This window comes from Lasioglossum baleicum, chromosome 10, assembly GCF_051020765.1.
Source record: "Lasioglossum baleicum chromosome 10, iyLasBale1, whole genome shotgun sequence".
Lineage (NCBI taxonomy): Eukaryota > Metazoa > Arthropoda > Insecta > Hymenoptera > Halictidae > Lasioglossum > Lasioglossum baleicum.
This window is the reverse complement of record NC_134938.1, coordinates 5,510,278-5,535,247: the sequence shown is the minus strand read 5'-3', so window position 1 is coordinate 5,535,247 and position 24,970 is coordinate 5,510,278. Positions and strand designations below refer to the sequence as shown.

The window sequence follows — 24,970 nt, the reverse complement described above, 5'->3', positions numbered from 1 at the left end:
TCGGTCTAATCAATTACAGGCATTACATCAATTTTGTATTCATACAAAGAAAAAGATTAATATAGAATGAAGTTATTCTGTAGGTCGGAAGAAATGTTCAATTTTTAAGTTAAAATAAAGTGTTAGAATGTCGATCGAAAAAGTACATACTGCCAAGAATAAATTCTAATTTTCTAATTCAGATTATCTCAGATTATCTCGCATGAGAATCGCGTGTCGTCACTGTCGTCAGTTGCATGACGTACGACGTACGGTAAGGAATACGAGGAATACAAGTGTTGTGCACAGCGGAAAGCTAGTACATATTAGAAAATGAAACAAACGAGTTTGGCTTTTAGCCAGTGAATTATTGAGCGAAGAAAATTTGAACGTCGATAGACTACAAGACGTGAGTATACGAAAATTTCTGCGCAGAACGTTCGCACGAAAAATTTCTTTTGTGTACTTCACTTCGAATTTCAATATGCGAGATCTCCAAGTCTCATCGTAAATTTGAGAAAGCAACAGACTGTTCATATACTTATCTTGAATGCGAATCGTTATCGAAACACTTAACGATGGGTAATTAAGATACGGAAATTATTTAGGGATTTACAATATGTCTTTGTTATCATATCACACGTACACAAGTATATGTATTTTTCTGAAAGGTTAGATAACGTTCGGTATTGTAATGATTTCGAGGCTTGAGGTCGTGCCCAAGTTTTTGTTTTTACTTCCGATCCATTTGAAGCAAAGGTATTTAAATTGTTTTCCTTTCGTTACAAAAAGGAACTGTTTTCCACGAGTCTACATTTTACCGCCAATGTTATCTTTTCGTATTACACGATTTATTGGATTTTTCATCGAGATATTAGTACAGGATAAATTGTAGACAAATATACGTCAAAATAAAAATTTTTCGTGGTACATTCACCCCGAAGAGTTGTTAATAAATGCAACATTTTTATGAATAACTAAGTACAATCACTCACAGTGAAAATTGTACTGTGTGTATCGACGGGTATTTTCACTAATTGTCAGTTTAGTAACAGGATTTTGACAAAACTTGAATGACCAACTTTTAATTTAATATATTTACATAATTTGTACAGAAGCAGAAGATGTGAATTACAAGTTCGCAATTTTACATTATTATTTGCCTCATATTTCAATTATTTTTATGGAAATCGAAGATTTTGGAATTGAAGAAACAAATTATGAACAAAAGGTTGCATCAAACATAAATCACTCACTTGTTCAAATAAACGCGGGAATTTCAAGTGTACAATTTTGAACTTTTCCGAAAATTCTTTCCGCGAAGGAAGAGTTGGGAATACAAATATAAATAATACTTTAATTGTAACATAACATGAAAAGGCATAAAATACAAGTTTATTATAAATATCCATGTATATACTTATTTCTACATGTGTTTGTTTGTTGTAGACAATGCTATGGATTGCTGTTATTTCAACAAAAATGGAAGTCTCGAGTCGGAGAGAGAATTTCCAAATATCTCTAGCCCGGAGATGTTTAATAGCGACGACGAAGGTGGTACATCCAGCAGCGAAACAGTAGAGCATGAAACTACAGAGATACCTGCTAGTCCTGAGAAACCTTCTCAAGCTGATTTAGTAGCTAAATCTGATAATAATTTATTAGGAAGAATTAATAAATCTTTAAGTGGAATACCTCCACCACCTAAGCATACAATTTGTAGAACCGACTGTTCAGAACTTTTGTTACGTATTTATGAGAATTATCAGCTGTTTTGGACGCCGAACGTGTTGCCGGAGAAACAATTGAGACCTGACGTAAAGGAGGATTCTCCAGAACAACAGAAAGAAAATATTAGTACAAATAATTCATTGCAACTTGGCAAGAGCACATCTAGAAATTTATCTATCGCTTTTGACGCATGTGATCCACAATTTGAAAATAACATTAGTGGTAATTTAGATACAAAAGATGTTACGAGTAACATTTGCAGTGATAATTTTAGAATAGAACAAGTAGTTACTAATAATAAGACGAACGTAGCATGTACTGTGAAAAGTACTACGAAAACGTTGAGCACTGAGCAAGTACAGGCAACTACGAATATAAGAAATACAAAAGAAGCATCTTCTACCTCGCTGCAAGAAGGATTACTTTTGTATCACACCACTGACGAGAAAGAAGTTAATAATTTGACGTGGCCCGAAGCGTATCATCACAAATTTCATGGAATTCAGTAAGTGTATAAACATATTTTGATTAGCTTATCCATCATCGGTACCTGTTTCAAAAAAAATTTTATACATTTTAGCTATAACAGAAGCAAAGCTGTGGAGGATTTTGAAAATCTGTCTATGAAATTATGTGAGAGATACATAGGTGGCGAAACTCAATCCACTTGCACTGTGTGGTTTTCTAAACCAGCGCCAGGAAGTGCCAAGAAACGAAATCTGTTAGCTAAACGTGATAACGGGCAAAGTCCGGGGAAGAGACTAAGTCATTTGACGCGAAGACGGAGGACATTTTCTAGTGCGAATTTACAGGGATTGGCGCTCAATAATAAGAAACTGCTAGTGTTAAATATTAAGTGAGTATTAAACAAAGGCTTGAATTTCAAACATGTATTCGTCTTCCTGTTTCGTCATTTAGGAAACCTACTATTAAGAAAGGTAAAAGTCCAAGAGGAAAAAGTCCACGATGTAAAAGTCCAAGAGGAACCCCGAGGAGTTCGACCAAGAAGAAAGTTTCTCGAAGACTTGTGTTGGACGGGTCTAGTCCTTTGAAAGCAAAAGTAGAAACATCGAAGCGGGCCTTATTTCAAAGTCCTCCGTCGGATAGAGCTGGGCCCAGCAAGTTATTCTCAAGCGGAACGAATGCCCAGAGTATTAAACGCGCACTGTTCAGTACTGGGTCGAAGGAAAATAATATTGAAGTAATTCAGAAAATAGAAGAATCAAGAAAGAGAAAAAACGAAGAAGAATTAGAAGGGCCACGATTTAAGTGGCCGAAGAGTTTATCTTTCGATTGCTCTCACGAAATCCATAATAAATCTACGGTTACATGGGATAGACATTCATCTAGCAACTTAATTGAGAAAACTAAATCATCTTCGAACGAAGGAAGAACAGAGCTCAGTGATGCTCACAGAAAAGTGCGTAATTGTCAAGTACAGTGGAACACCGTTTATATATTTTTTATTTATTGCACATTTTATACGTATACTTTTACAACGATATCGATAGTATGAAGCAAAAGACATGTACATACATTATAAGTTTAATTGAATTAGGATGTTGTAAAGAAGTCTGTCAGTTACTTTTGTGTCAGATTCGAGTAACGTTTTACTATCATTATGAGTTCAGTTGGTTCTGAGTCGTAGACTCAGGATATTAATTAATTAGCAGATTAAAAAGAGAAAAGACTGGGATTATGTTTGACAATCCGGATAAACGGAATTCTACTGTATATTTGATTTTTCTTCCTGCGAGCATTATAAACTTCGATGAAAATATATATATATATATATATTCTTTTTTTTTAGAAACTACTATGGGCAGTAGCAGAAGCTTTGAGGAGCAAAGGAATCGGTATGACTCATCCGCAGTTCAAGCAGTATGCTACGAATTTAGCAAAAACCATTAAGAAATACATGCCCGATCTTGAAAATAAAAATATTCCCCGCAAACCAGGAAGCACGAGTGATCGCATGTTAAAACTAGCGAAACATCATGTTTTATTTATAATCGAGGCAGGACCAACCGACTGACAATACTCATTGCTACTAGACACAAAGATATCGACTTAACTTCACGCGAAGTTTATACTATTTAAAGTACAAGTGATCATTGGTATGTTAAGGTAGCATATGCAGGCGTTCAATGGATTTTATTTAATAAAATATATAGTGAGATGTACTTGAAATGTATTATAACTAAAAACAGTTCGGCGCGCGAATATGTGTGACTGTAAAAAGGGTGATTGTTGAGGATCATAAGACCTTTTTTTACTGCATAAATACGAACGAAAAGAGTTGTTTTAAATATGCCTATTTTTTTATTAGCGGTACAATAGTAGTTAGATAGAGTATATATATATATTTCACAACTTATAAATAATTGATAAAAGGTGCTTCTTTGAAACAAAAACGTAATTTGCAATTCATTTTAAAGACAAGGCATGTATACATATGTATACAAGGTGTCCCAAAAATGTCGGAAAACCTTGAAAAGGTTGGTTTCTTAGGTCGTTCGAAGTAACTTTCTTTCTTAGTGAAAATTTCCACGTCGGTTTTATTAAGAAGTTGTTAAAGATCATAAACTCGGAATAATCAGAGTGGGGCTATTGAGGTTGATTTCATTAACAACTTTTTAATCAAAGCTAAGGGACGGAAATTTTCGTTAAGGAAAAAATTACTTGAAATGATCTCAGGAACCGCCCCTTTCAAGGTTTTCCGACATTTTTAGGATACCCTGTATATAGATCCTTCATATCTAACATACAGTTGTGTCTAAAACGTTAATGAGGGCGAGTAAAAAAATAAAGACTAATCGCGTTCTGCAGTCACGATACTTGTGTTTATCGATTTCCATTTTATTCCGCAGTTGGGTGACCTACCCTGGCGATCACCTCATCCAGTATTTGTACCAGTTCTTTATTTTCTTTAGTCTTTTGCTCGACCAGTTCAGATAACGAATTACTTTTAAGCTCTGCTTTCCTTACTAAGGCGTGGAGCGTAACTATTTCATCTTCGTGCTGTTTCCTTATGTTCTCCAAATCAGAATTAGCCCTGAAATATTAATTAAATCGATCAATATTAAACGTCACTGCGCTGTATTACTCATTAAGGCCGATTTATACTATCCGCACAGACACGGAACTGTTCCGTTTCAGTATCATAATACTTTAATATGCGTCTGATAAATTTTAATGAGAATAAATGATCGGTGCTGAACGAACATGTTCCGTGTCTGTGCGTCTAATACAAATCGACGTTTATGTGGATACGTACTTCTCGAGTTGTGACAAAGCATGCGCTTTTAAGTTATCGTACCGCGTGTGCAAACACTTTATAGTCTGCATATTTTCCTGGATACTTTCTCTTAATACTATCTCATTATTTTTGTATACCGATACGACTGACTTCATTTTTTCGTATTTCTGGTGAACGTCATTGAAGGCAGCCTCAGTGTTCGATAGATGTACATTCGTCGCCTGTAATTCTTCTTGATCCCTTCCTTTTTCCGTAAGCAGCCGACTGATCGATTTCTCGTATTCCTCGACCACGACCCTGGAAACAGTACTCCAATTACCTCCATTGTCTTAAAAGTACAATATCCCTCGAGAGCAACAAACAACTTACGTTATCTCAGATTTACTCTTCACCTCCTGCGCAAGTTGGGCTTGTAATTGATTAATCTTCTCTTGGAAAGAGTTCTTCTGCCTCTCTAGTTCTGCCTTGTGCTCTTTCTTTTGTTTCTCCAGTTCTTCTTCCAGTTGCAGTACTGTTGCCCTCACTAATTCCAACTCCTTGCTCATATTAATATCGTTGATGAACGGAGTCTCTGACTTTGGTTCATCGGCAGCCTGTTCCTATACACATACGTTTTATGTATAAAAGACACTCTATAATATGTAATATGTATATATATTATATTATAATGTATATTATAAATAATGTTACTTACATTTTTCTCCTTGGGTTCTTCCATTTTCGGTGTCATGCCTGTGGTAATGGGACTGTAAAATAGTAGCCTGTCTATAGCCGCTATGGCAGGGTTACGTTTCGGGGTGACGATGCTTGGCGGTGGGCTTTCGGTTTTTCCATTTTGCTCCTCCTCATTGATCGGGTCTGTGTTCTCTTGGAGCAACATATTACTGGTATCCCCCACTAATGGGTCAAACTTTACATACAACGAATCCGCCCTAAGACGATTCCTGATTCTAGAATTGCCGTGATTTATCAAAAAGTCGAAGCTCGTCGGGTCTTGGAATACTGCAAGCAATAGTTACCATTAACATACATATACATGCAGCAACACTGAAACCAACAGACAGATTAAATTTAAATCAGAGGTCAACAACAAGTGCCTGTTTTCTCCGACCGTGCGAACAGCAACGTCCAGCTTTTCATTCAACATTTCGGATTTGCCAAGCACGTCGCGAGAATGTTCTCCCATGCCTGAATAAAATTTTGCCGATGAAATTAAGAATCATTTGCCACATTTACCTTCCGAATTTATTTTTTAAATATATTTTCTATACTTATTTTCATATTATAGTGGAATAGCCCTACAAGAGGATGCCATTGGCAATAATACGTCCTCAGTAATGTGGAAGCTTATCGATACGAGTGTCGCACTTCTTGCAGACCTCTGATTTAAATGACCGAATGTCTTATTTCGTAATTAGAATCATAGAGATGCTTTAGCGACAGGTAGAGGTCCTAGAGACCTTTTTACAATACTCACTATTAGACGTCGCGGTAGTGTAACAATCACTTTCTTCTGGGAAGTCAATCGTAGACTTGAAAATATCATTTGCAACTTCCTCAGCAGACGACTTCAGTTCCTCCAAGTTCGTCTGTTCGATGTTAGGCAATACTAACGTGGTGCTTTGCCTTTGAGGTTTGAAATCCTTGTAGTGTTCCTCCTCCGGCGCAGTTTCCTGTTTCAACAGTTCATCCTTGACGATTGAAGTCCTACCTAACTTTTCCTCTGAAGATTGCTCTCCTTTCTCATCCTCTGTTTCGGTCAGCGATTCTGTCGCATCTGTATTCTCTAATACGGCTTCTACTTTTACTTGAATATTTATATCGTCTTCAGTCTCTGCTGGAGCGTTAGCTTCCAAGCGCTCCTCGACTCGTTCGGACCTCGATATCGCGCTAGAAGTCTCGCTTAGCAATAGTAAATTTGTGCAACTTTCTCTGCTGATCGCGGCATCACAGAAGTCGGGGGAAAAGGTTACTAATGGATTACTACTCTTATCATCGGTCTCTTGTGCGAAAGAGTTTAATACATTTTTGGAAATTTCAGTAACCGAGATAGTAGAATCGTTTACACGTGTCTCGTTTCCGCAGAGTCGCGAGGAATCCGTCAACTGCAACGATGGCAGAATCGATATACTAGGCAAAGATAAGTCTTCTGTGTATTCTGCGAACGCGGACACCGAGGATACAGAGTCTGTTACGGAGTATGGTACAATATTTAAAGCTATAGATTCAGTCTGGTCTTGGAAATCTTCGACAACAGCCTGGGCTTGGAAATCTTCGACTTCAACCTGGGCTTGGAAATCTTCGACTTCAACCTGGGCTTGGAAATCTTCGACTACAACCTGGTCTTGGTAATCATCGACTACAACCTGGGTTTGGATATCTTCAACTATAATCTGCTGGTCTTCGATCGTAGGCGCATCTGGGTTCACTTTATCCGGCGACAAACACGTCGTAGTATTCAAATTAGACCCCTCTGTGCTATGTGACGGCAGTGGAAGCTCTTCGACAACGTCGAAGCTGCAGGTTTGTGAGCTGGCGGTCAAGTCATCGTTCCCACTAGGAGAGATTGATTTCTCGCTCGGCTCTTCTGTCTGTGTCAAAGGAATCACCACAACCGGCCGATCCGGTAGATCCTGTGTGCGATTGTTTACCGAGCAAGAGCTAGTCTCGATCGCCTGTGTGACGTTGCAAGGGTCGGCCAACAACGAGTCGTTGCTCCCTAGGCTTTCGGTGAAATCAGGGATAGACTCGTCGGTGGCGGATATGAATGTTTGATCGTGACTGATTTCATGGGTATTCTCGCTTCCCAACTTAATCTTAGAGCAACCACGGATTAGATCGTCGACACCGGGTATACTGGAGTTCAAGTACGAGGTGTCCGATATCTGGTCGATACTTTGGGGCACCGAATCCGAGCATATGCCGCTGCTGCTCTTGGTACTACGGGTGCTGCTGAGACTCTGGAAACTGCTCGACGAGGACAGAGACTCTGGGACTGTGTTGTAGCCGATCGATCCGACGTCGGCGAACTCCCGAGCGAATCGGACCTTCACCTCATACTCTGATGTCTTCTGTAACGAACTGTCGTTGCCGCTCTGTTGGAAAGAAAATGGAAACTCGTTAGTCCAGGTGCAACAAGGGAACGTTTGCTAAGCGTCTCTCGCCGATCTTGAGGAAACATCGAGCAACGGCGAAGGACTCGTGTCCAGGATTGCAAGATGTGAAGATGGGTTTATTCAGTACTCAAAGGGCTAGATGAAAGATCAATCTAGGCCGCAGTCGCCCCAAATTTCCCATTTTCACGTTTACCAGGCGTAATTTGCTTTATTCGACAGCATGTAAGCAGCTTTATGCTTCTGAAAAATGCAAATTACGGCTCGTAAACGTAAAAATAGATCTATCATCTGGCGCTCTCGAGTACTGAAAAATCAAATCTTTGCACTATCAATCTTAGAAACGATTGTGCTTTATTGTCGCCCGCTCTACAACGTTCCATCCAATATCGGCAGGAGCGCTCCAAGAACGTTCCTGCTAAGCGAGTAAGTTGAAAGTAGATCGATCGCGCCAACACCGCATTGGTACCCAATCATTCGGACAGCAATCCCACCGCACCACACAGCCCTACAACTTCGTAGTAAATCGCGGACATTTTTCCTATTCGGATCATTCTATTCCAAGGAGATTGCGAACCAGAGTCGCGGCAAAGAGAGACTCGACTCAAGTCCAACGGAAAATACCGGTGGCGTGGGCGACGTCCTTGCCGGAATCGCGGCAGCGCGTTGCAGTAGTTTATTGATGTATTCCATATTTCCTGCGATAACGCTAGTTCTCCGTTTTGTACGTGTATCACGCAGCTAGTTCTCCGTTCACTGAGCCAGATCAGCTGACGACCGAACCGATGCTCGCGGATTTCTTTCAGGAATTGCGCAACTTCTTCTGCCCGCTGCGACTAATTATAAAATATAGGGGCGGAGAGAGAGAAGGATTTTGTTTTGCTGAATCTCGCGCCAGTCTCGCGGCCGCGTACCCATGCCAAGAACAGTTATGGGCGAGACTGCTGGTGCGGCTGGTTTGTTCGCGATAAAAAGCACAACTCGTCAACGACGCTACGGTTCCCCATTCCTGCGCTCTCGACGATCGACAGATATCGGATGGAAGGTAAGTCGAAAGGAGTGCTCCCACGGACGCGGTTCATTTCCAGGGCTCGGTTGCGTTTAATTGCTGCCCGATCGGCCACTGTAATCCGAGTTGAAACTAGCTAGATCGTGTCTGCGCACAGTGCGGACGAATGGCCAACATTCGACACTTCTCTAGATTTGGTTACTAATGTGTACATAGGTAATTATTCACAGAAAATGAAAAACAATATAATTAAAAAAGAAAAAGAAATGTATTTCATATCGTGACATACACGAACATTGAATTTTTCACAAAATTTTTAAGAAGAATTTAAATGTGGTTATACTAATGTATATGCAATGGTAATTATTCAGAAAAAATGATTGTTATATGATTAATAATAGACTTCCTCCCAGCATGCAGTTTTGCCAAAGGAATTTGTCGTACATCGTGATATAAATGAGTAATGAGTAATGTCTCGACCAATGCGCCCGCAATTGGGTTGGTAAATGTACAATTGTTACTCACATAATCGTGCGTGCGCAAGCTATAAAAGTCTTGTTTGGGAACTTCGAAGGGGTGCCGCCTAATGGAGTACCAGCAAGAGGCTGAAGTCTGCGAGTATTCGCGAGAAACCGGAAGTTTGTGTGGTACTCTGAAGTGGTACCCGGCACCGGACGTGTGTGAATGGAAAACCGTGAGATTACCTTGCGGATGAGATTCCCCATGACTTCCCAGAGGACCTCCGCCTTCAACTGCCACTGCCGGCAGATTTCGAGGCCATATTTACGCCCGGGACTACGGAACCCCACGTAGCCTCCAGTTTTCTTAGTTCCCCACCTTGATACCCTCACCCCCGACACGCTTATTTTCGACGACGTGAGACGTCTTTCGTCAGCCATTCACCCCTTTTCCCGTCTTTGTGGCTTCTCTATTTTGCTCGGCTTTACTGCTGACGACCGTTTACTCCAGTTTCCTTCCGCTCCCCGACCTCTTCCTGCCCGCTATTTTTCAAGGAATTAAAAATATCCGACGTATCTCGAGTTCACTGACACCGACGGAGTTATCAACGTAGTATCAACTATTTGACTAGTGTCAAAGCGTGATATGGTGTGCAGAGTTAACCCGGTATTTGAAAGCTATTGTATAATCGTCAGTTCTTTGAGAGGTCATCGGCTTACCCTGAACATCAACACTGATCATCTACTTATCGCTCCGACTTCATTAGCGAATTGTATTATCTATCCTCATAACTGGACTGCGGATCTTTATGCAAAATAAACAGTTTCTGCATCGACTGCAAAGCGATAGAAACTGAATTGAATGTTATTTCTCTCCTTAATGATTCTAATTAGATTTTAATTTTGCTATAAATGCATATAAATCCGCAGTCTACTAATAACGAAACATTCATCCGTGCATTCAACTAGGTGAGCGCATCCTGTTATACGAACGGCAGGTCCTACTTATTAATTCAGTTCAGATAAGTTTGTTTAAAATTATGCAAAGCACGGGACGTGAATTTTTATGGCACGATATGCATATTTAAGCGACGCGCTACAAGATATAAAATAGTTTTCACAGGGTACGCTATAAAGGAGGTTGAAAATCGCTAATCTACACAGTAGCATAGTATTCACATTAGAAAAACCGTTTCTAATTTATCCACCGATATTGCGTCATTAGCTAGCACCGAGTCGTAAAAGTAATATTACTTTCTCCCGGTTGTTGCGAAAAAAATGACTGCGCATTTGCAATCCTGTAGCTCGAACATCAACCGAGTAAAAGTCGATTTATATTTTTACTTTGTCAGCACAGTATCGGAAAATAAACAAAGGAATATTTTACTATTAGGTGCTGGAGAACAAACAACATGCGAGCGCTGCCATTACGAGTGGGTTAACAGCGCAACAGTCAAGGAGATTCAGTTGTGCACGCAACGCATTCGTTATTGCGATAGATCTGTTAGAGAGCGGGCCAATTAGACACATATTAGCGCGTTCATAAAGATTGGATAACAGTTAAGCCTCTCCGATTCCAATTAATTACCACACGCTCCGTTTTGTACGATTCTCGATAAACGCAGATCAAAGTGGTCCATACGCGTTGCGATTTATCGCACGATGATACTGCACAATTTTATTGCGATCGTACAGTCGCAACGTGTTGGTACAACGCTGTAACAATTAATTAAATCTAGCCAGCTTCTACCCCTAACATTAAGGAACTTTCGAATCTTCGACTTTCGGTAGCTAAGTGGCTTGATGAGGTTTTACAAAAAGGGCCATGGGAAAACATTAAGTGCGTCTGAAATGGAGACCACTCGAAATTGTTAGTCTTAAATCGAAGTAAAAAGGTTTGTTGAAGACCCAGATTATGGTGCAAACAAGGAGTTCTGGCCGTCCTCCTATGTTAACGTCAATTCGAAAGTGTCCTATACTATGTGCAAACTTGAATCTACCATTTTGTCGCATTAATTTGTTCTGCGAATGTACATTTTTCTAGAGAAATCCATGCGGAGCAACAACATTTTCGACCAACCGAGCCAGATAAGTAAAGACAGTGTATGTTACCCAGTAAACAAAAATTAAAAGCAATTTTAAGACTAGCGTCGAATTGGAAAGTATCCTATACTCTGTGCTAACTTAAACCTATCACTTTGTAGCATTAGCTTGTTCTGAAAATGTACATTTTTCGAGCCAGATAAACAAAGACAGTGTAAAACTGGCGCGTATGCTAGCCACCAAATAAACATTAACAAATTAATAATCCCATCGTTTCGTTCCTAGCTGCGTGCTTCTAACGATTTGTTGTAATTATCGCATGAAAAATAAGTGGTCGAAACCTGGTGTGCAGTGTCAACATGCAATATGGCGGGATAGATCGGCTGATAATCTGGTCCGCCAGTAATCCGTCAGAAATCTCACCATCCAACGGTTTCAGGGAGGTTCGGATCGGTGACTGGCGGGCAATCGATCGAAGACGGTGTAGAGGCACGCGGAGAATGTGGGCCAGTAGCTATTTACCGACTGACAAAATTTCCGCGGTACGGAAACAGGTTACTGCGCGTTTTGATACGACTTGAAATTATAAGGACACAGCCACGCACCGTGACGTGTACACCGAGCGCTTTTACTTGCTAATCTACGGCGTAAAGTGAACGCGTACACGGTCGAGCACGCCGACCGCGAGTCCGCGGGTACTCGTCCGATCGCGTAGAGTCTCGGTGCGATCGGTGGCGACTCTCTTCGAAACTCGAGAAGCTCGCGAGCTCCTTATTCGGCGCGTTCTTGACACCGTCTTGGAGAGACCGCAACATACACACACACACACAGAGACGCACATCATCGGCATGAGTCATTCCCATCTGGTCGTGATGACATAGCGGAAGGAAGGGAGAGAGGTCACTTCTTAAAAGGGTGTGTCTCTCTCTCTCTCTCTCTCTTCCCGTATAACCCCAATCAGCAAGATCTGCAAATTATGACCACTTGAAACCACGCTCGCAGCAGGATTTGGTCCTGATCTGGTCCGTATTTATACTACTGTGCAAAAGAAAGAAGCACCCGGCCATATTTAATAGGAAAGCGTAAAAATCAAATAAGAACACAGTAAGATTTGAAAAAGGATTCCGCTAATACTTTAAATGCAATAAATCAATCATTGTACAATACAGTTTTTACATAAAGATATTGTTCGTCATTATATCTTATAATTATACTGGGTGCTTCTTTCTTTTGCACAGTAGCGTATATTATCCGCACAGACAAATATTCTTCGATGCATCTGAATACAAGTGTCTGAACAAATGCATTGAGGAATATTTCGGATACGTTGGGATGCGAAAACAGACGGTTCGGTATTTGCCTGCAGAGTCTGCTGCCAAATTCGTACCAAATCAAGAGCAGATTGGTCACCAACCGTGATGGCAGTATGGCATTTAAACGGAGATAAGAGTTAAACCATTTACTTAAAATCTAAATACTCATTTCAGTGTCTACAGCGTCGACTAGCTCGAGAACAACAATAAGTTCGATTTTCGTGTACAGCATTCCGGACTGTGCGCCGTTTCGACAATATAAACTCGAATCGATCGGTGTCATCTAAAATGAATGTCTCTGAATTATCAAGGGATCGCGTTCGACCAGTGATTCTGTGTTTCCTTTGAGGACACTTCCGGTGGACAGTAGACATGCTGAGAAATGGAAACGTAGAAATTTCCAGCAACTACGAATCTCGCAACATTTCTGTGGATGTTTACCTAGAGAATGAGGAACCCAAAATGGTCACCGTACTCTCGGAACCTGCGAGAGATGGATCGAAAAACTACTATCTATATGATGTACAGCATATAATGCTGCGAATCGAATTCCAATTGTTCGGAATCGAGAGCGAGAACGGTCGAGAGAAAGAGAGGAGCGGGATCGATGACGGAAATGCGGTTCGCAGTAACGACGAATTCCGTCGGAGGAACCAGCCACTCACCGAACCTGACGATCGACGGAGGATTATGTCTCTCCTCTCGAACTTCTAATATTAGCGCAGTGCATTCTCCAGTCGATACTCTAGACATCCACCACTACCACTGGTTGACACGCGCGCGCGAGCGTTCACAGAACGTGGTGCACGTATACGCCTACGAAGATGTGCGCGTAGGACCCGTGGTAATACACATTCAGGAAAAACGCTGCAGCGTCATGGCTCACCTTTCCACAGGACGATTTCGCGGTCTAACGTGGTACAAGCTTCTGTCACGGAAAGAAAGACCACCGGCCACGAGAGAGTCATTGCCACCGTACTGCCACGATGATACGCGTTCTCATTTCTGATATACACTTTACGCCTCTACCTCCTTTCGAACGTCGAACCGCGCACACGCTGCACGGGCATTACGCCATAGACACGGAATACTTGATCGCAAGCGAACCTCTCGCGTTTTAAAAGATACCATTTCCAGTACGCATGCGTACGGAAATTGTGTTTCATGAACGTAGTTTCGACTCCGAGATATCGACGCTGTACCTCGGTGAAAATTTATTTCCAACGATCACTTGTAAATACATTCGAGAAATAATGATGTATTTGACAAACAATGTATTCCAATTGACAATATGTATCTCATTTGGTTAATTGTAGGAAAATAATAAATTGCAGAACTGATTATTTGAAAGAATAATGTTTAATTGTTTGTCGAGAAGTTGTCTCTAAAATGAAATTCAAAATAAATGTCACTGAAGTCAAAACGTTGTCTATACGTTGACTGTGTATGTATGTATAAATAATATCAAAGATCAACAAAAAAGAGAATGATCAGTGAAAATAAAAATCAAAATAATTTATCAGTGTATGTGATCTAAGATCCAGACCTTGGCGAAATTTATTTCGAATGATAATTTGTAAATACATTCGAGAAATAATGATGTATCTGACAAATAATGTATTTCAATTGACAATATGTATCTCATTTGGTTAATTGTAGGAAAACAATAATTGCAGAACTGATTATTTGAAAGAATGTTTAATTGTTTATCGAGAAGTTGCCTGTAATATGAAATTCAAAATAAATGTCACTGAAATCAAAGCATTGTCTGTATATATGTATAAATAATATCAAAGGCCAACAAAAAAGAGAATAATCAGTGAAAATCAAAATAATTTATCAGTGTAATTAGCCTGTTAGCAATTGAAACTTGAGGGCATCAGTTAAAGTTGCAAATAAAAATAGTTGTTAATGCAATCTTATGTAGATAAGATAGTTGTTAACGCAGTCATAATTCGACATATTAATTACCGACATGAAGAATCGAAAAAATAACTGTTTGGAACCGGTAGAAGACCGAAATAGAGGTCGCCAATGACCTTCATGTGAATGCGACCGTTAGACGTACACAGTACACAACCATTTTAAAAAAAGAACCATAATCGAAACCGATATCAGCTGGAAATTTCTGATCGTAACAGTTACTTATTTGAAATGTCAGCTCTTTCTAACTGTTTTGATCCGAACTCTTTTACAATATTTTCGGAGTTGGTACAAAGTGTCAAACAAATCGAAAGTCTTGCACTCTCCTTGTAAATCCGGACGGTTATTCTAGGAAAAAGTTGATTAGAATTGTGCCTCTGACAACGTCACAGCTTTCTGTATAATTAACTTAATATTAATTGCCGTTACAAAATGACTTGTTTACAAAGTGTCCAAAGCATTTTGGAGCGGCAGTCAACGTGTTGGCCACGAAATGTATATTAGGTTACGCTATGTTGAATCTGCTTTAAATTATATCTTCGCGGGCGTTGATAGTCGAAAGTTTAACCTGGTTAACAGGTTAAAGTAGAGCAAATATGTTTTCCATTATTTATGGTATGTATTAAAAACGAATGTTGAATACAAATGACGAGTTTTCGTCGAGACATTCGATGCAGAATGATCGTACGACTTTTTGGTGGGCACGCGTTCTTTTTCGGACGTCAAATAAATGCCGCGGCGCGAGGAGCGAAACTTATTTTCGTTTCGCAGTGCTCCTGGAGATTCGGAGTTTATTTATAGGGATTCTCCGGCTGTTGGCGAGTGTTGGCGATAAAGACAGAGGGGAAAGGTCAGAACAGAGAGGAAGCACGGCAAAAAAAGAACAAATCAAAGATAACCAGATGGAGGAGAAAAAGAGAGTTTAAATACCTGGAAACAGGGCGATTGCATCGGAGGCGAATTGTGAGCAGCTGCAGTGATCTCGCGAAGCACCACCCGGGTACTCTCGGGTACCGAACGGCGTGGACCTCTTGGGCTTGACATTTCTTAAAAACTTTCGTATCACAGGGTTTCGTATCACAGAGTTTCGTATCACCACCGAAAGAATACTCGAAACGCGCGACGTCAGCTTTCACGTTCTCCGTTTCGCGACGTCCAAGCAAACTGACGACTTCTGAAGTTCTGCACATGAATTCCCGCCAGATTTTAGTCTCACTTCCAGTGTTGCCATCTTGAATTCGTAAAAGTCGGTAACAAAGAGTTGCGATTTCCGTAGATCCCCTCGTGGGAAAATCCGTTACACGGACTTTCTTTGTTTACCTCGAATTATTGCTAATCACAGTTGTCGCATTAATCATTATATATATATATCAAAATCCGTAGGTCCGCAGGCAAGTTGTAGCTGCTTGCTGGATATCCTTACTGAAGAATCTTCTTAGTTGTCCCAGGACACGCGAAACGTTTCCTTTTCTTTGTTGCACTCGTTTCACTGCCGCCAAAAACGTAAAAAATCGGTAGTGGTGGCAACACTGATGTCTATTGTATTCTCCGTGCCTCGCGAGAAGTCTCGTCGGAGGGGGTCCTCGCTTGCACCAATGGCGAGACTTTGACGTCACATGCTTCAGCCAATGATTCGACTAGAACCGAACATGCGTGTGGAATGAGCCAATCGGACGGTTTACAGCCGCATTCCTGCCAGGTGACTTCTCGCGAGGCACGCCGAGTAGATACGTTACTGCGTTGGACGCGTATGCGTGAACTCATCACTGCTTTCAATTCTAATATCTCAACGTCTAAGCATGGACTAGATCCAACAAGATCCTGATGGATCCTAAACAGCCTAACTATTGCAGGTTTTCTACCTACTTTGTTTCAGCTTATATCAAACTTTCTTAGTTTTACAACTTGAACGCAGACGGAGCACACCAATCGCAGCGCAGCTCATAAAATAGTTTCGACTAATCCCCACAGCGCTGTTTTCGCGGTTGATAATATTATCGATACGGAACTATCGATACTTGAGCGTGCGGCGCGGCAAGTCTTCCCTTTGAAATTTTATAACGGTACTGCTGTGAACTCCCTTTTTTATTTTTCCCACGTAGAATAGCGTTTGAAATGCCACGTAAACTTCCGAAGGAGAAATCGTCGATTTCAAGGTATGATTTAGAAATGTTTATTGTCAAATTTTTGTTTATACAAAGGTGTATATAAACCGCCTTGTTACGACGTACAGGGCAGTGTAAATCGTTCACGAAGTCTCCTATTTCATAATCAGTAGTCTTATTCTTCGCACGTGCATTCATTCCATCACACCCTTGTCCGTTGCTTTCCTTCTATTGTTTATTTATTATTAGTACCTCACAATGTACATACACATAAAAATACATTCACCCGGCTCGGTACCGCGTCGTTACAATACGACGCGTTGAAATAAAGCGAATTATATAAAAGAATACTATTCACAATGATCTCCTTTATCTTGAAACTAGTTAAAATAGTTGTTCCGAGGACATTTTTCTGCAGGCACTAGTCTACGTTTCTGGACAGCAATTGTAACAGTTAATTCAGCCCTAACATACTTGTGTAATGCGTTACGCTTCACTGCGGGGATATAATCACAGAAATTCGCCACAGGCTTCCATGTAAGTTTACGTTCCTTCACATAAGGCACTTTTCTTTATTTTTTTAAACGTCTACAATAAAATAGGTAATATTAAATTAACTCTGTGCCCATTTTGAAACACTATAGAAAATGGTTAACACCTTGTACTGTAAGTCTTACTATAACAAATAGAAGTACCATTGCACGAAACAATGGACTGAAACAGGAAGCACCGTATTATTTACGACAATAAACGGTATGATACCGTCATCACCGTGCACTAATGCAATCCCATATTTTAGTAGTGTCTATGCACGTTTACACATTGGCAGTATTATTCAAAGCAATGAAATGATATATGTCCTAGCAGACAGATACACTACAGTGCCTAGTTAAAATCATTCACCAACAGTTAGTAAACGATACGCCTCATCTTCAATTATGAAGCATGCATGCAACTAATTATGTATACGGATGTAACTGTGGCGGAGGACGCGACGGTGTTGTAGAATTTTTCTGACTACTGGACGGTGGAGTTAACAGGCCACTTTCATTCGGGCTTTGCCTTCCAGATTCAGTATTGGAATCAGATTCATTTGTGTCTGTACAAGGGATGTCGTCGGCTAATCGCTGTTGCGCCCTCTCTAGCATATTCAAGTCAACCACATGTGTCTGGATACGATGCGATTCATCCATTACTATATTGGGCACTGTTGCCCGGAGACCAGATCCAGAATGAGACTCTGAAGGTGGTACTGCAGACCTTAGAAGGAACTGAGAACCTTCCTCTGCTGCTGTCATCGCAAACGGGTTCAGCCATTTCACACAAGGTGCAAGTTGCTCCCATGAAATACGCGATACCCTCAATGCACATTCCCTTCCTTGAGTGTGATACATGGCTGCTGCCGCTATATGACTATATGGAAACTTCAAACTTCCTTCGTCCAAGGTGGCTAGATCCAACAGCTGAGCAGCTTGAGAGTACTGCAGACCTCCGTATTGAGGGTAGATAAAAGCACTTGGTCTTGACCAATCACCGGATTCAATTTGCATATAAATATTCAGCCAGCCGGGTGCTGTAACAGGAGACAAGTTCCATCCGAGACCTTTCAGTATCACCAATTCCTTTCCCAAGATTTCTTCTTCCGTGCATGCTCCATCTGTGACGTATGCAAACTCTGCTATTTTCGGTGGATATATTTCTTCGACCTGTAAGAAAACGATAAATTTCAATAACTTTCTTGTTTAATGAGAGTACAAAAATAGGGAAAAATGAAACAAATACAAACCTTGGCAGCTATGAACAAGCATGTGATTCCTATCAACTGCAACTGATTTTTAGGTACATTTTGATGAATGGACAAATATCTGTCCAGATAGTCCATCGCGAGGTAATAAGTTTCTCTATGTAGCTTATACACTTCGCAGACTTCGATTAACCAGTCCAACAGAATCGCCCTCATACGTGGCTGTAATGTTGGATGCCTTTGGAACATCTGCGGATTCCTCTGTGCAATAGTTTTCTGATCTCCCGAACACATGAGTGACCAGACTTGAGCACCATCAGCCCATGGAAACGAAGGCAAAGGACTAGGTCTGTTTGTCACATTATTGGACGATGACGGTGTTAAAAAACATGTTGCATTTCGTAGCTCAGACCATGTGGCTGGCTCTTGTTGCTCCTTCAATGGAGATACTTGATGAGGTGTGCAGGTATTTTCTAACGAATGCACCGAATGACAAGACTCTGTGTATGATACATTCGACAATGCTGGTATTTTACTAGGGGGATATACATTCTCTGAATCCTCGGAAATCTCAGTTGTACGCCTTTTACGTTTTAAAGATTGTGTAACTACTTTGCCACTTTGCAAATAAGTCTGTGATTTCTTTTCCTGTAAACTGAATAGACCAAGAGGATCATATTTTTGACGTTGTCCCATGGAACTCTCAACTACATGCATGCATTGAATAAACAGAGCAAAGGATCGAAACGAAGTTAATCAAAACAATTTTAGATTGAAGCTGAAAGATATATGTTGTAGTGCGTCTAATGTTTCGTTTCAGCCAACTTGCGGCGCATGCACACCTTGCCTGTTGCTCTACGTATTAGTAAAGGGCTTGCGAAGCGATAAATAATAAAATGTTGCGTATACGATTCAGAAAATATTAATAAACTGCTCAGGAAAGCGAGTACTCGGCGAAGAAGGTTATACAAGCACATTTACGCATTTTTTTTTCAGTTGCAAAGTACGAAAAATTGCTGGAACCCGGTAAAAACTATTTTCGAAAATTTCGCGTAGTTCTTGTGAAAATATCTCGAGGATAGGACGAAATTTCAACGGAAAATGGAAAGCATTTCACTCACCTTGTCTGTGGCATCTTGTCCCAGAGTTGTCGACGTGTTCAAGAAATATTTGGAACGGGAATCGGATTTTTTATTCGAGCAGAAACTGGCTGATGTATCGATGGAACGTCTGGTCGGTTTTCACAGCGTGTGCTCATGAATTTTCCCAAGGAAAAACGGCGAAAAGTGGAAGAGCGCGCGAAGCTTACATGCACTCGATCGCCATAATGCACGTATACTCGGCTCTGTTTGATTCGATATTTTATATTATTACTTCTCACTACCGATCAATTGTGCGGCACGATAATTTCTCGGAGTCTTTTTCGATGTTATTTCTAGCCACGGAATATCACAGAACCGTAAATCTTGGGAAAAATAAGGGACGTGGAAGTCGAAGCGCGGGAGACCAGCGCGCGAAACGATGACCAACCCCTGCTTGCAATCTGCCACTGTCACGCCCTCTGTATATATACCATAACCTCAAATAGTGAAAAAAAATTCCAAAATTCGGTCGAACAGCGTCCTTAAGGTCCAATTATCGAATCCCGATACAGAAACACTGGCACATTTATGTACATCCACCGAATTTAACAACTGCAAAACCACCATGGAACGTTGGCGTCGTGTGACGAACGCCTGCGTATCGCACGGTTTTTCTGTAGTAAATTATCAGAAAAATTCATGCAAAACACTGCGCATTATCCAGGAGAAATGCGTTTTACCATCGCAATACGATACATTCGTATAATACGTGAAATATAGTGTGCAAACAATGCATAAATCCGAGGAGTTGTCGCACCCACGCGTACTGCGCATCTGTATTTCCCGCTCGATTATACCTCGACTTTTATGCAAAATCTCTGGAAAATTTGTTAGCCTCGAACACACTGTACACTGCTTGTTCAGAATTGTGATTTTATACTGTCGATAGTGATACGTGCACACGGAATAATGCTTTAGAATCGCGGACTGGCGTTTACAAATTAGTTTCGCGGGAACGCCAAACTAGTGAGTGAGCACCGGCCGCATATCCGTGGCGCTGCTGTGCAATCACACGCGTGCTTCCTATTGGCCGTTACGAAGAGCACAGCTGGCGCTCAGCTGATTCTCGGACAACGCACACAACCTTCGGATCCAATGCACGCATGCACTTACGCTCGAACCACGCGGGAAATGTGCGCGCGTAAATTGTTGGGCGCGAATCCGTAAGCTGTGAGCCATAGCAAATAAAAAAGATCGCCTTTGCCACGTATAGCGATTCTGTACCTTGCAAATTAGGTGTAAGTGTTTTTTTTCAAATGTATAATATTCATTTAAGAAGTAATCACTCTCGAAGAGTGAAATGATTCGTATATATACGACTGGTGTAAAGAAAATATACGGCATAACAAAATATATTGAACAACTGGAATTTTTTGTACTTGCGAAAATAAGTATAGTAACAAAAATTCAATTACTTCTATGTACTTTCATAACTTGTGTACAAACTAAAGAAATGCAAATGTGACGGATAATTTTTGTGCATTATCTTTCACATCTTTTTGAAATGATTCAGCCGTACGTCATTGTCAAGAATAGAGAAAAAAGATTAGAACTAACAAAGGAGTACATTAATAAAGATTATAGTTTTTGGAAGAATGTTATTTTCACAGATGAAAGTAAAATAAATATGTTAACATATTGACCCAATTGGGTCAGATGGGGAAACTATATATGTATGGTTTATGAACAATTTGACTTCGACAATGAAGCATGACGATAAAAGTGGTCCGAGGCTGTATTTCAGCACTTGGAGTCGGAAATTTAGAATTTATAAATGGAATTTTGGATAAAAATGAATTTTACGGTTTTCGTCGTGCAACACGACTAGCATAATTGTCTATGTGCGTCCTCTATCGTTGAAATTGAAACGGTAGGAGTTGCAGATTTTGTTAGCGAGTCAGTAAAACCGCCAATAGATGGCGTAACAAATTTCGCGGCATGGAGACGCTGTGCCGACTGTTTCACTCGATCGGTAACTCTATGACAAATGTTGGCACCGACGAGATGCACCGAAAACTTGCTCCATACCGTCACCGACCAAATACTGTTGAAGACTGCCAATGTCTGCCAAGCCTTACGGGAGATTGTGTCACCGACGAATCTTGTCGGTGATTGTGTCATTCAAATAATTCGGTGTTTCCTCTATATAGGATATATTGTGGCTGACAATGAGGAGATTCTCTTCGATAAAAAGGCGAATGAAGGCATGAAATGTTATATACATTCTCCGACGAATGTATGCGAGTTACAGAGATATTTCTGACGATGTTTTGGTAAGGTTTAAAATATTTGAAGCAAAACTTCTCTAATATCAAGGACAAAAAATTTCAGGAGATATTGTACGTAAAATTTAGAAAATTGTATTTTTGAAACGCGATGGTAGCGTTGTCCATAGGCGATAGTCAACACAATTCCCGAATCTTCCGAGCCTCTTTTAAAGATATTTTCATGAATCATATTTATGAAATAATTTATTCAGGGTGTACCAAAAAAATAAAGTGTTATAAGCTGTTTTCTCAGAATCTAATAAAGACATCAACTATTTTTTTGTGACAACGTAGACCGTGCTGAACGTAGAAAAGGACAACGCATGTAAACACGGACCGCGCGGCCGAAAACTTGCTGCGTATACAGTTGAAATCATACAATAATGTTTTTTTTACTGTACCTCTCATTAAACTAAATAGCATTTAGGTACATACTTGAACCTTTCTTTTTTATTGCGCATGGTTGTAGAGTTTATTGACGGTATATACATATTATGTAGTGTGTTTTCGGTCGTGCCGATCCCAATTCGGGGGCAACCGCCGATCTTCGGTGACAGTCGCCAAACATCGGTGACCATACTTCGTGTCGGTGACACTTGATCGCAATAAGGACCGTAAGGACCGCGGATTCATTAGAATCATGGAAGTCGAAGAGAACGCACGTACATAATTCCTTTTTGTCCGAGCCACCCTCCTGACCTTCTCGTCTGCGTCTTTCGTGTCCGAGACGCAGAAAATATACGACGCAACGCAGGGACCGTTAAATCGTGAGTATCGTTTCCGTGTTGCATATCATTCGAGAAATCAAGATTATATATATATTTACCGTAATTTTTAAAAATTTATTCTGTGTTCAAGCGAGTTATTTATATTTTGTATAGATTTAAATTTATTCTCGAATCGTGTTGCCTTCTCATCGCGATAATTTACTCTTGTGTCGTGACAATCATTTGTATTCGAATTCGTGCGTCATGCGATAGAAATCTATTTAATTTCCGTTAAAATTAATATTGATTTTCTAGTAAAATTGAATTATTTATTTATTATTAATTCTGATTTAGTTTCTGATTGTGAATTGATATTAATCAATTTGTTCTTTCTGTTACAGATTCCGAGGGAAAAGTATCCATGGATCGAAAGACAGATAGGCAAGATCGATATTACTCAATGCTTTCGATAATCGAAAGCGTGGAGTGTCATCATGGCGGACTTTTTCCAAGCAGAAGAGGACGCGAGCGTGAGTTTAAATTATATTTCCCTTAGACTGTTTTATTGAACATCTTATTTTATAACATGAATGAGAAATTAATAAATATTCAATTTGAATTATCTTTTTCCTATTAATTGGCGGATTTACTCTTTTATCGCGACGATCAATTGTACAATTTGAAATCGTGTCTCGCGATAGAAAGCAAGTTCATGTAATTTCCGTTCAAATTAATTTTGAGTTTCTATTCAAATTGAATTATTTATTTATTATTAATTCTGATTTAGTTTCTGACTCTTTGTGAATTGATATTAATCAATTTGTTCTTTCTGTTACAGATTCCGAGGGACAAGAATCCATTGTATGTATAGATAATACTATTCGATGCTACTCGGTGCTTTCTTCGAACAGGAGAGGACGTGAGCGTAAATAAAATTAATAAATATTTAACTGTAATTATTAATTTCCTATCGAGATTAATTGAATTTATTCCTTCTGTTACAGAGCCCTAAGGGTATAAAATACATATTTTGAGCCTGTTTGTCTGGATATCTATTGCTGATGATACCTTTACGACCAAAGACGACATCGATAGCAGAGATCGAGGGCAATGCAGCTTCTCATCCCCCCAACAAGTAGTGATGAGTGCATAAACAACAGTCTTTTTTATTGTTCTATTTCTTACGTAGTTAATATTGACGAGCACAGTGACCGTGAGAACGCCAGGCGTTCTCGCGGGTAGTAATCTGTTTCCTAGCTAGGTAGGGTCTTTTTGTACGTCGCGTTTTTTTTGTAAATATAAATAATTTCAATATTTGAATCTCTCCAATTTGCGAAAAGATAAAAATCTTCCGTAATTCGGAACACACTTACTACGATCACTTTTTATCATCAAGATAATCGTTTGTATTTTAAAATTACTTTGAATTGCTCGAAAACATTTGATATCACGTACAAAAAGACGATTCGCGACGGATAGATTCTTTAGACGAAGCAAATTAACCTATATTACTTTCACGACTACTTTACATATTTAGTAAAGTATTTTTTTCCATTATTTCGGAACTTTGCTTTGTCTAAGGGATCGTCCGAGGTTTTTTAAATATTTCCATAAATATTCAGAATAAATAAACCAAAACATTAAGATCTCTATTACCTTATACAATAAACGACAATAAAATTCTATTACTCTTCCTAATAAATAAATATTTGATTTCTAAATTAAGATTAAATTTTGAATTGAAAGTCGAGTCATTTTGTAAGAATTCAAGAACATTAGCCCGTAAATATCTAACAGATTCTTTTAGTTAGGATTTTCAGGATATTAAGATTCCCTGTTCGTTGCTCGAATCCTCTCGCGTACCCAGGTGCTACTCGGGAGGGTGAGAGCAACGGGCACATGGAATATTGTTTTAATCATACGTGTGTGGCGACTGGCAATGGTTACTGTATTGTGCACGACGTATTTTCCACTTGTGTGTGTGTGTGTGTTGATAGGCAGTGGAATTGCGTCGGTTTTTAAAACTAGATTTTTTTTTCAGTAGCACATATTCCTGTCGATCCATGACATGCTACATGGATCTTCGTGGAATGTGTGTGTAGTAGTTTTCTCAATTCATTAAAAACAACGTTTAATATTCAGAATTACATGTAATTTAATTCAGTGTCAATTCAGAT

General features: G+C 39.9%; 3 protein-coding genes across 6 annotated transcripts; 1 reads left to right on the top strand and 2 right to left on the bottom strand.

The window, feature by feature from the left end:
* Positions 1 to 221: 221 nt before the first annotated feature.
* Positions 222 to 4,723, top strand: Mi (cyclin E-interacting protein minus). The gene is made up of 5 exons (XM_076432166.1): positions 222 to 388; positions 1,429 to 2,215; positions 2,291 to 2,566; positions 2,629 to 3,130; positions 3,521 to 4,723. Exons 2-5 carry the CDS (start codon positions 1,437 to 1,439, stop codon positions 3,743 to 3,745), a joined length of 1,782 nt encoding a protein of 593 aa, XP_076288281.1. The 5' UTR covers positions 222 to 388; positions 1,429 to 1,436; the 3' UTR covers positions 3,746 to 4,723.
* Positions 4,010 to 16,311, bottom strand: Tacc (transforming acidic coiled-coil protein). 4 transcript variants are annotated; one of them, XM_076432161.1, is made up of 6 exons: positions 15,759 to 16,311; positions 6,447 to 8,064; positions 5,664 to 5,971; positions 5,339 to 5,568; positions 4,988 to 5,266; positions 4,010 to 4,765 (listed from the first exon to the last, which is right to left on the bottom strand). In XM_076432161.1, the coding sequence occupies exons 1-6, from the start codon at positions 15,870 to 15,872 to the stop codon at positions 4,570 to 4,572; spliced, it is 2,745 nt and encodes a 914-aa protein (XP_076288276.1). In that variant the 5' UTR covers positions 15,873 to 16,311; the 3' UTR covers positions 4,010 to 4,569. The 4 variants fall into 4 exon arrangements, with proteins under 4 accessions (XP_076288276.1, XP_076288278.1, XP_076288275.1 ...); XM_076432163.1 differs by lacking the exon at positions 15,759 to 16,311 and adding an exon at positions 12,016 to 13,543; XM_076432160.1 differs by lacking the exon at positions 15,759 to 16,311 and adding an exon at positions 9,796 to 11,906.
* Positions 16,312 to 17,207: 896 nt separating this feature from the next.
* On the bottom strand, positions 17,208 to 21,326 carry Cyce (cyclin E). The gene is made up of 3 exons (XM_076432190.1): positions 19,799 to 21,326; positions 18,720 to 19,332; positions 17,208 to 18,639 (listed from the first exon to the last, which is right to left on the bottom strand). Exons 1-3 carry the CDS (start codon positions 19,810 to 19,812, stop codon positions 17,893 to 17,895), a joined length of 1,374 nt encoding a protein of 457 aa, XP_076288305.1. The 5' UTR covers positions 19,813 to 21,326; the 3' UTR covers positions 17,208 to 17,892.
* Between the last annotated feature and the right edge of the window lie 3,644 nt (positions 21,327 to 24,970).

Coding starts and splice junctions, on each gene's coding strand:
- Mi (XM_076432166.1), top strand. CDS start 1,437: ATGGATTGCTGTTATTTCAACAAAAATGGAAGTCTCGAGTCGGAGAGA. Junction 2,216..2,290: donor CACAAATTTCATGGAATTCA/GTAAGTGTATAA, acceptor TATACATTTTAG/CTATAACAGAAGCAAAGCTG. Junction 3,131..3,520: donor TCAGTGATGCTCACAGAAAA/GTGCGTAATTGT, acceptor CTTTTTTTTTAG/AAACTACTATGGGCAGTAGC.
- Tacc (XM_076432160.1), bottom strand. CDS start 9,990: ATGGCTGACGAAAGACGTCTCACGTCGTCGAAAATAAGCGTGTCGGGG. Junction 8,065..9,795: donor TGGGGAATCTCATCCGCAAG/GTAATCTCACGG, acceptor TCTTTCCAACAG/AGCGGCAACGACAGTTCGTT. Junction 5,569..5,663: donor AAGAACCCAAGGAGAAAAAT/GTAAGTAACATT, acceptor GTATGTGTATAG/GAACAGGCTGCCGATGAACC.
- Cyce (XM_076432190.1), bottom strand. Junction 18,640..18,719: donor GCTTGTTCATAGCTGCCAAG/GTTTGTATTTGT, acceptor GTTTTCTTACAG/GTCGAAGAAATATATCCACC.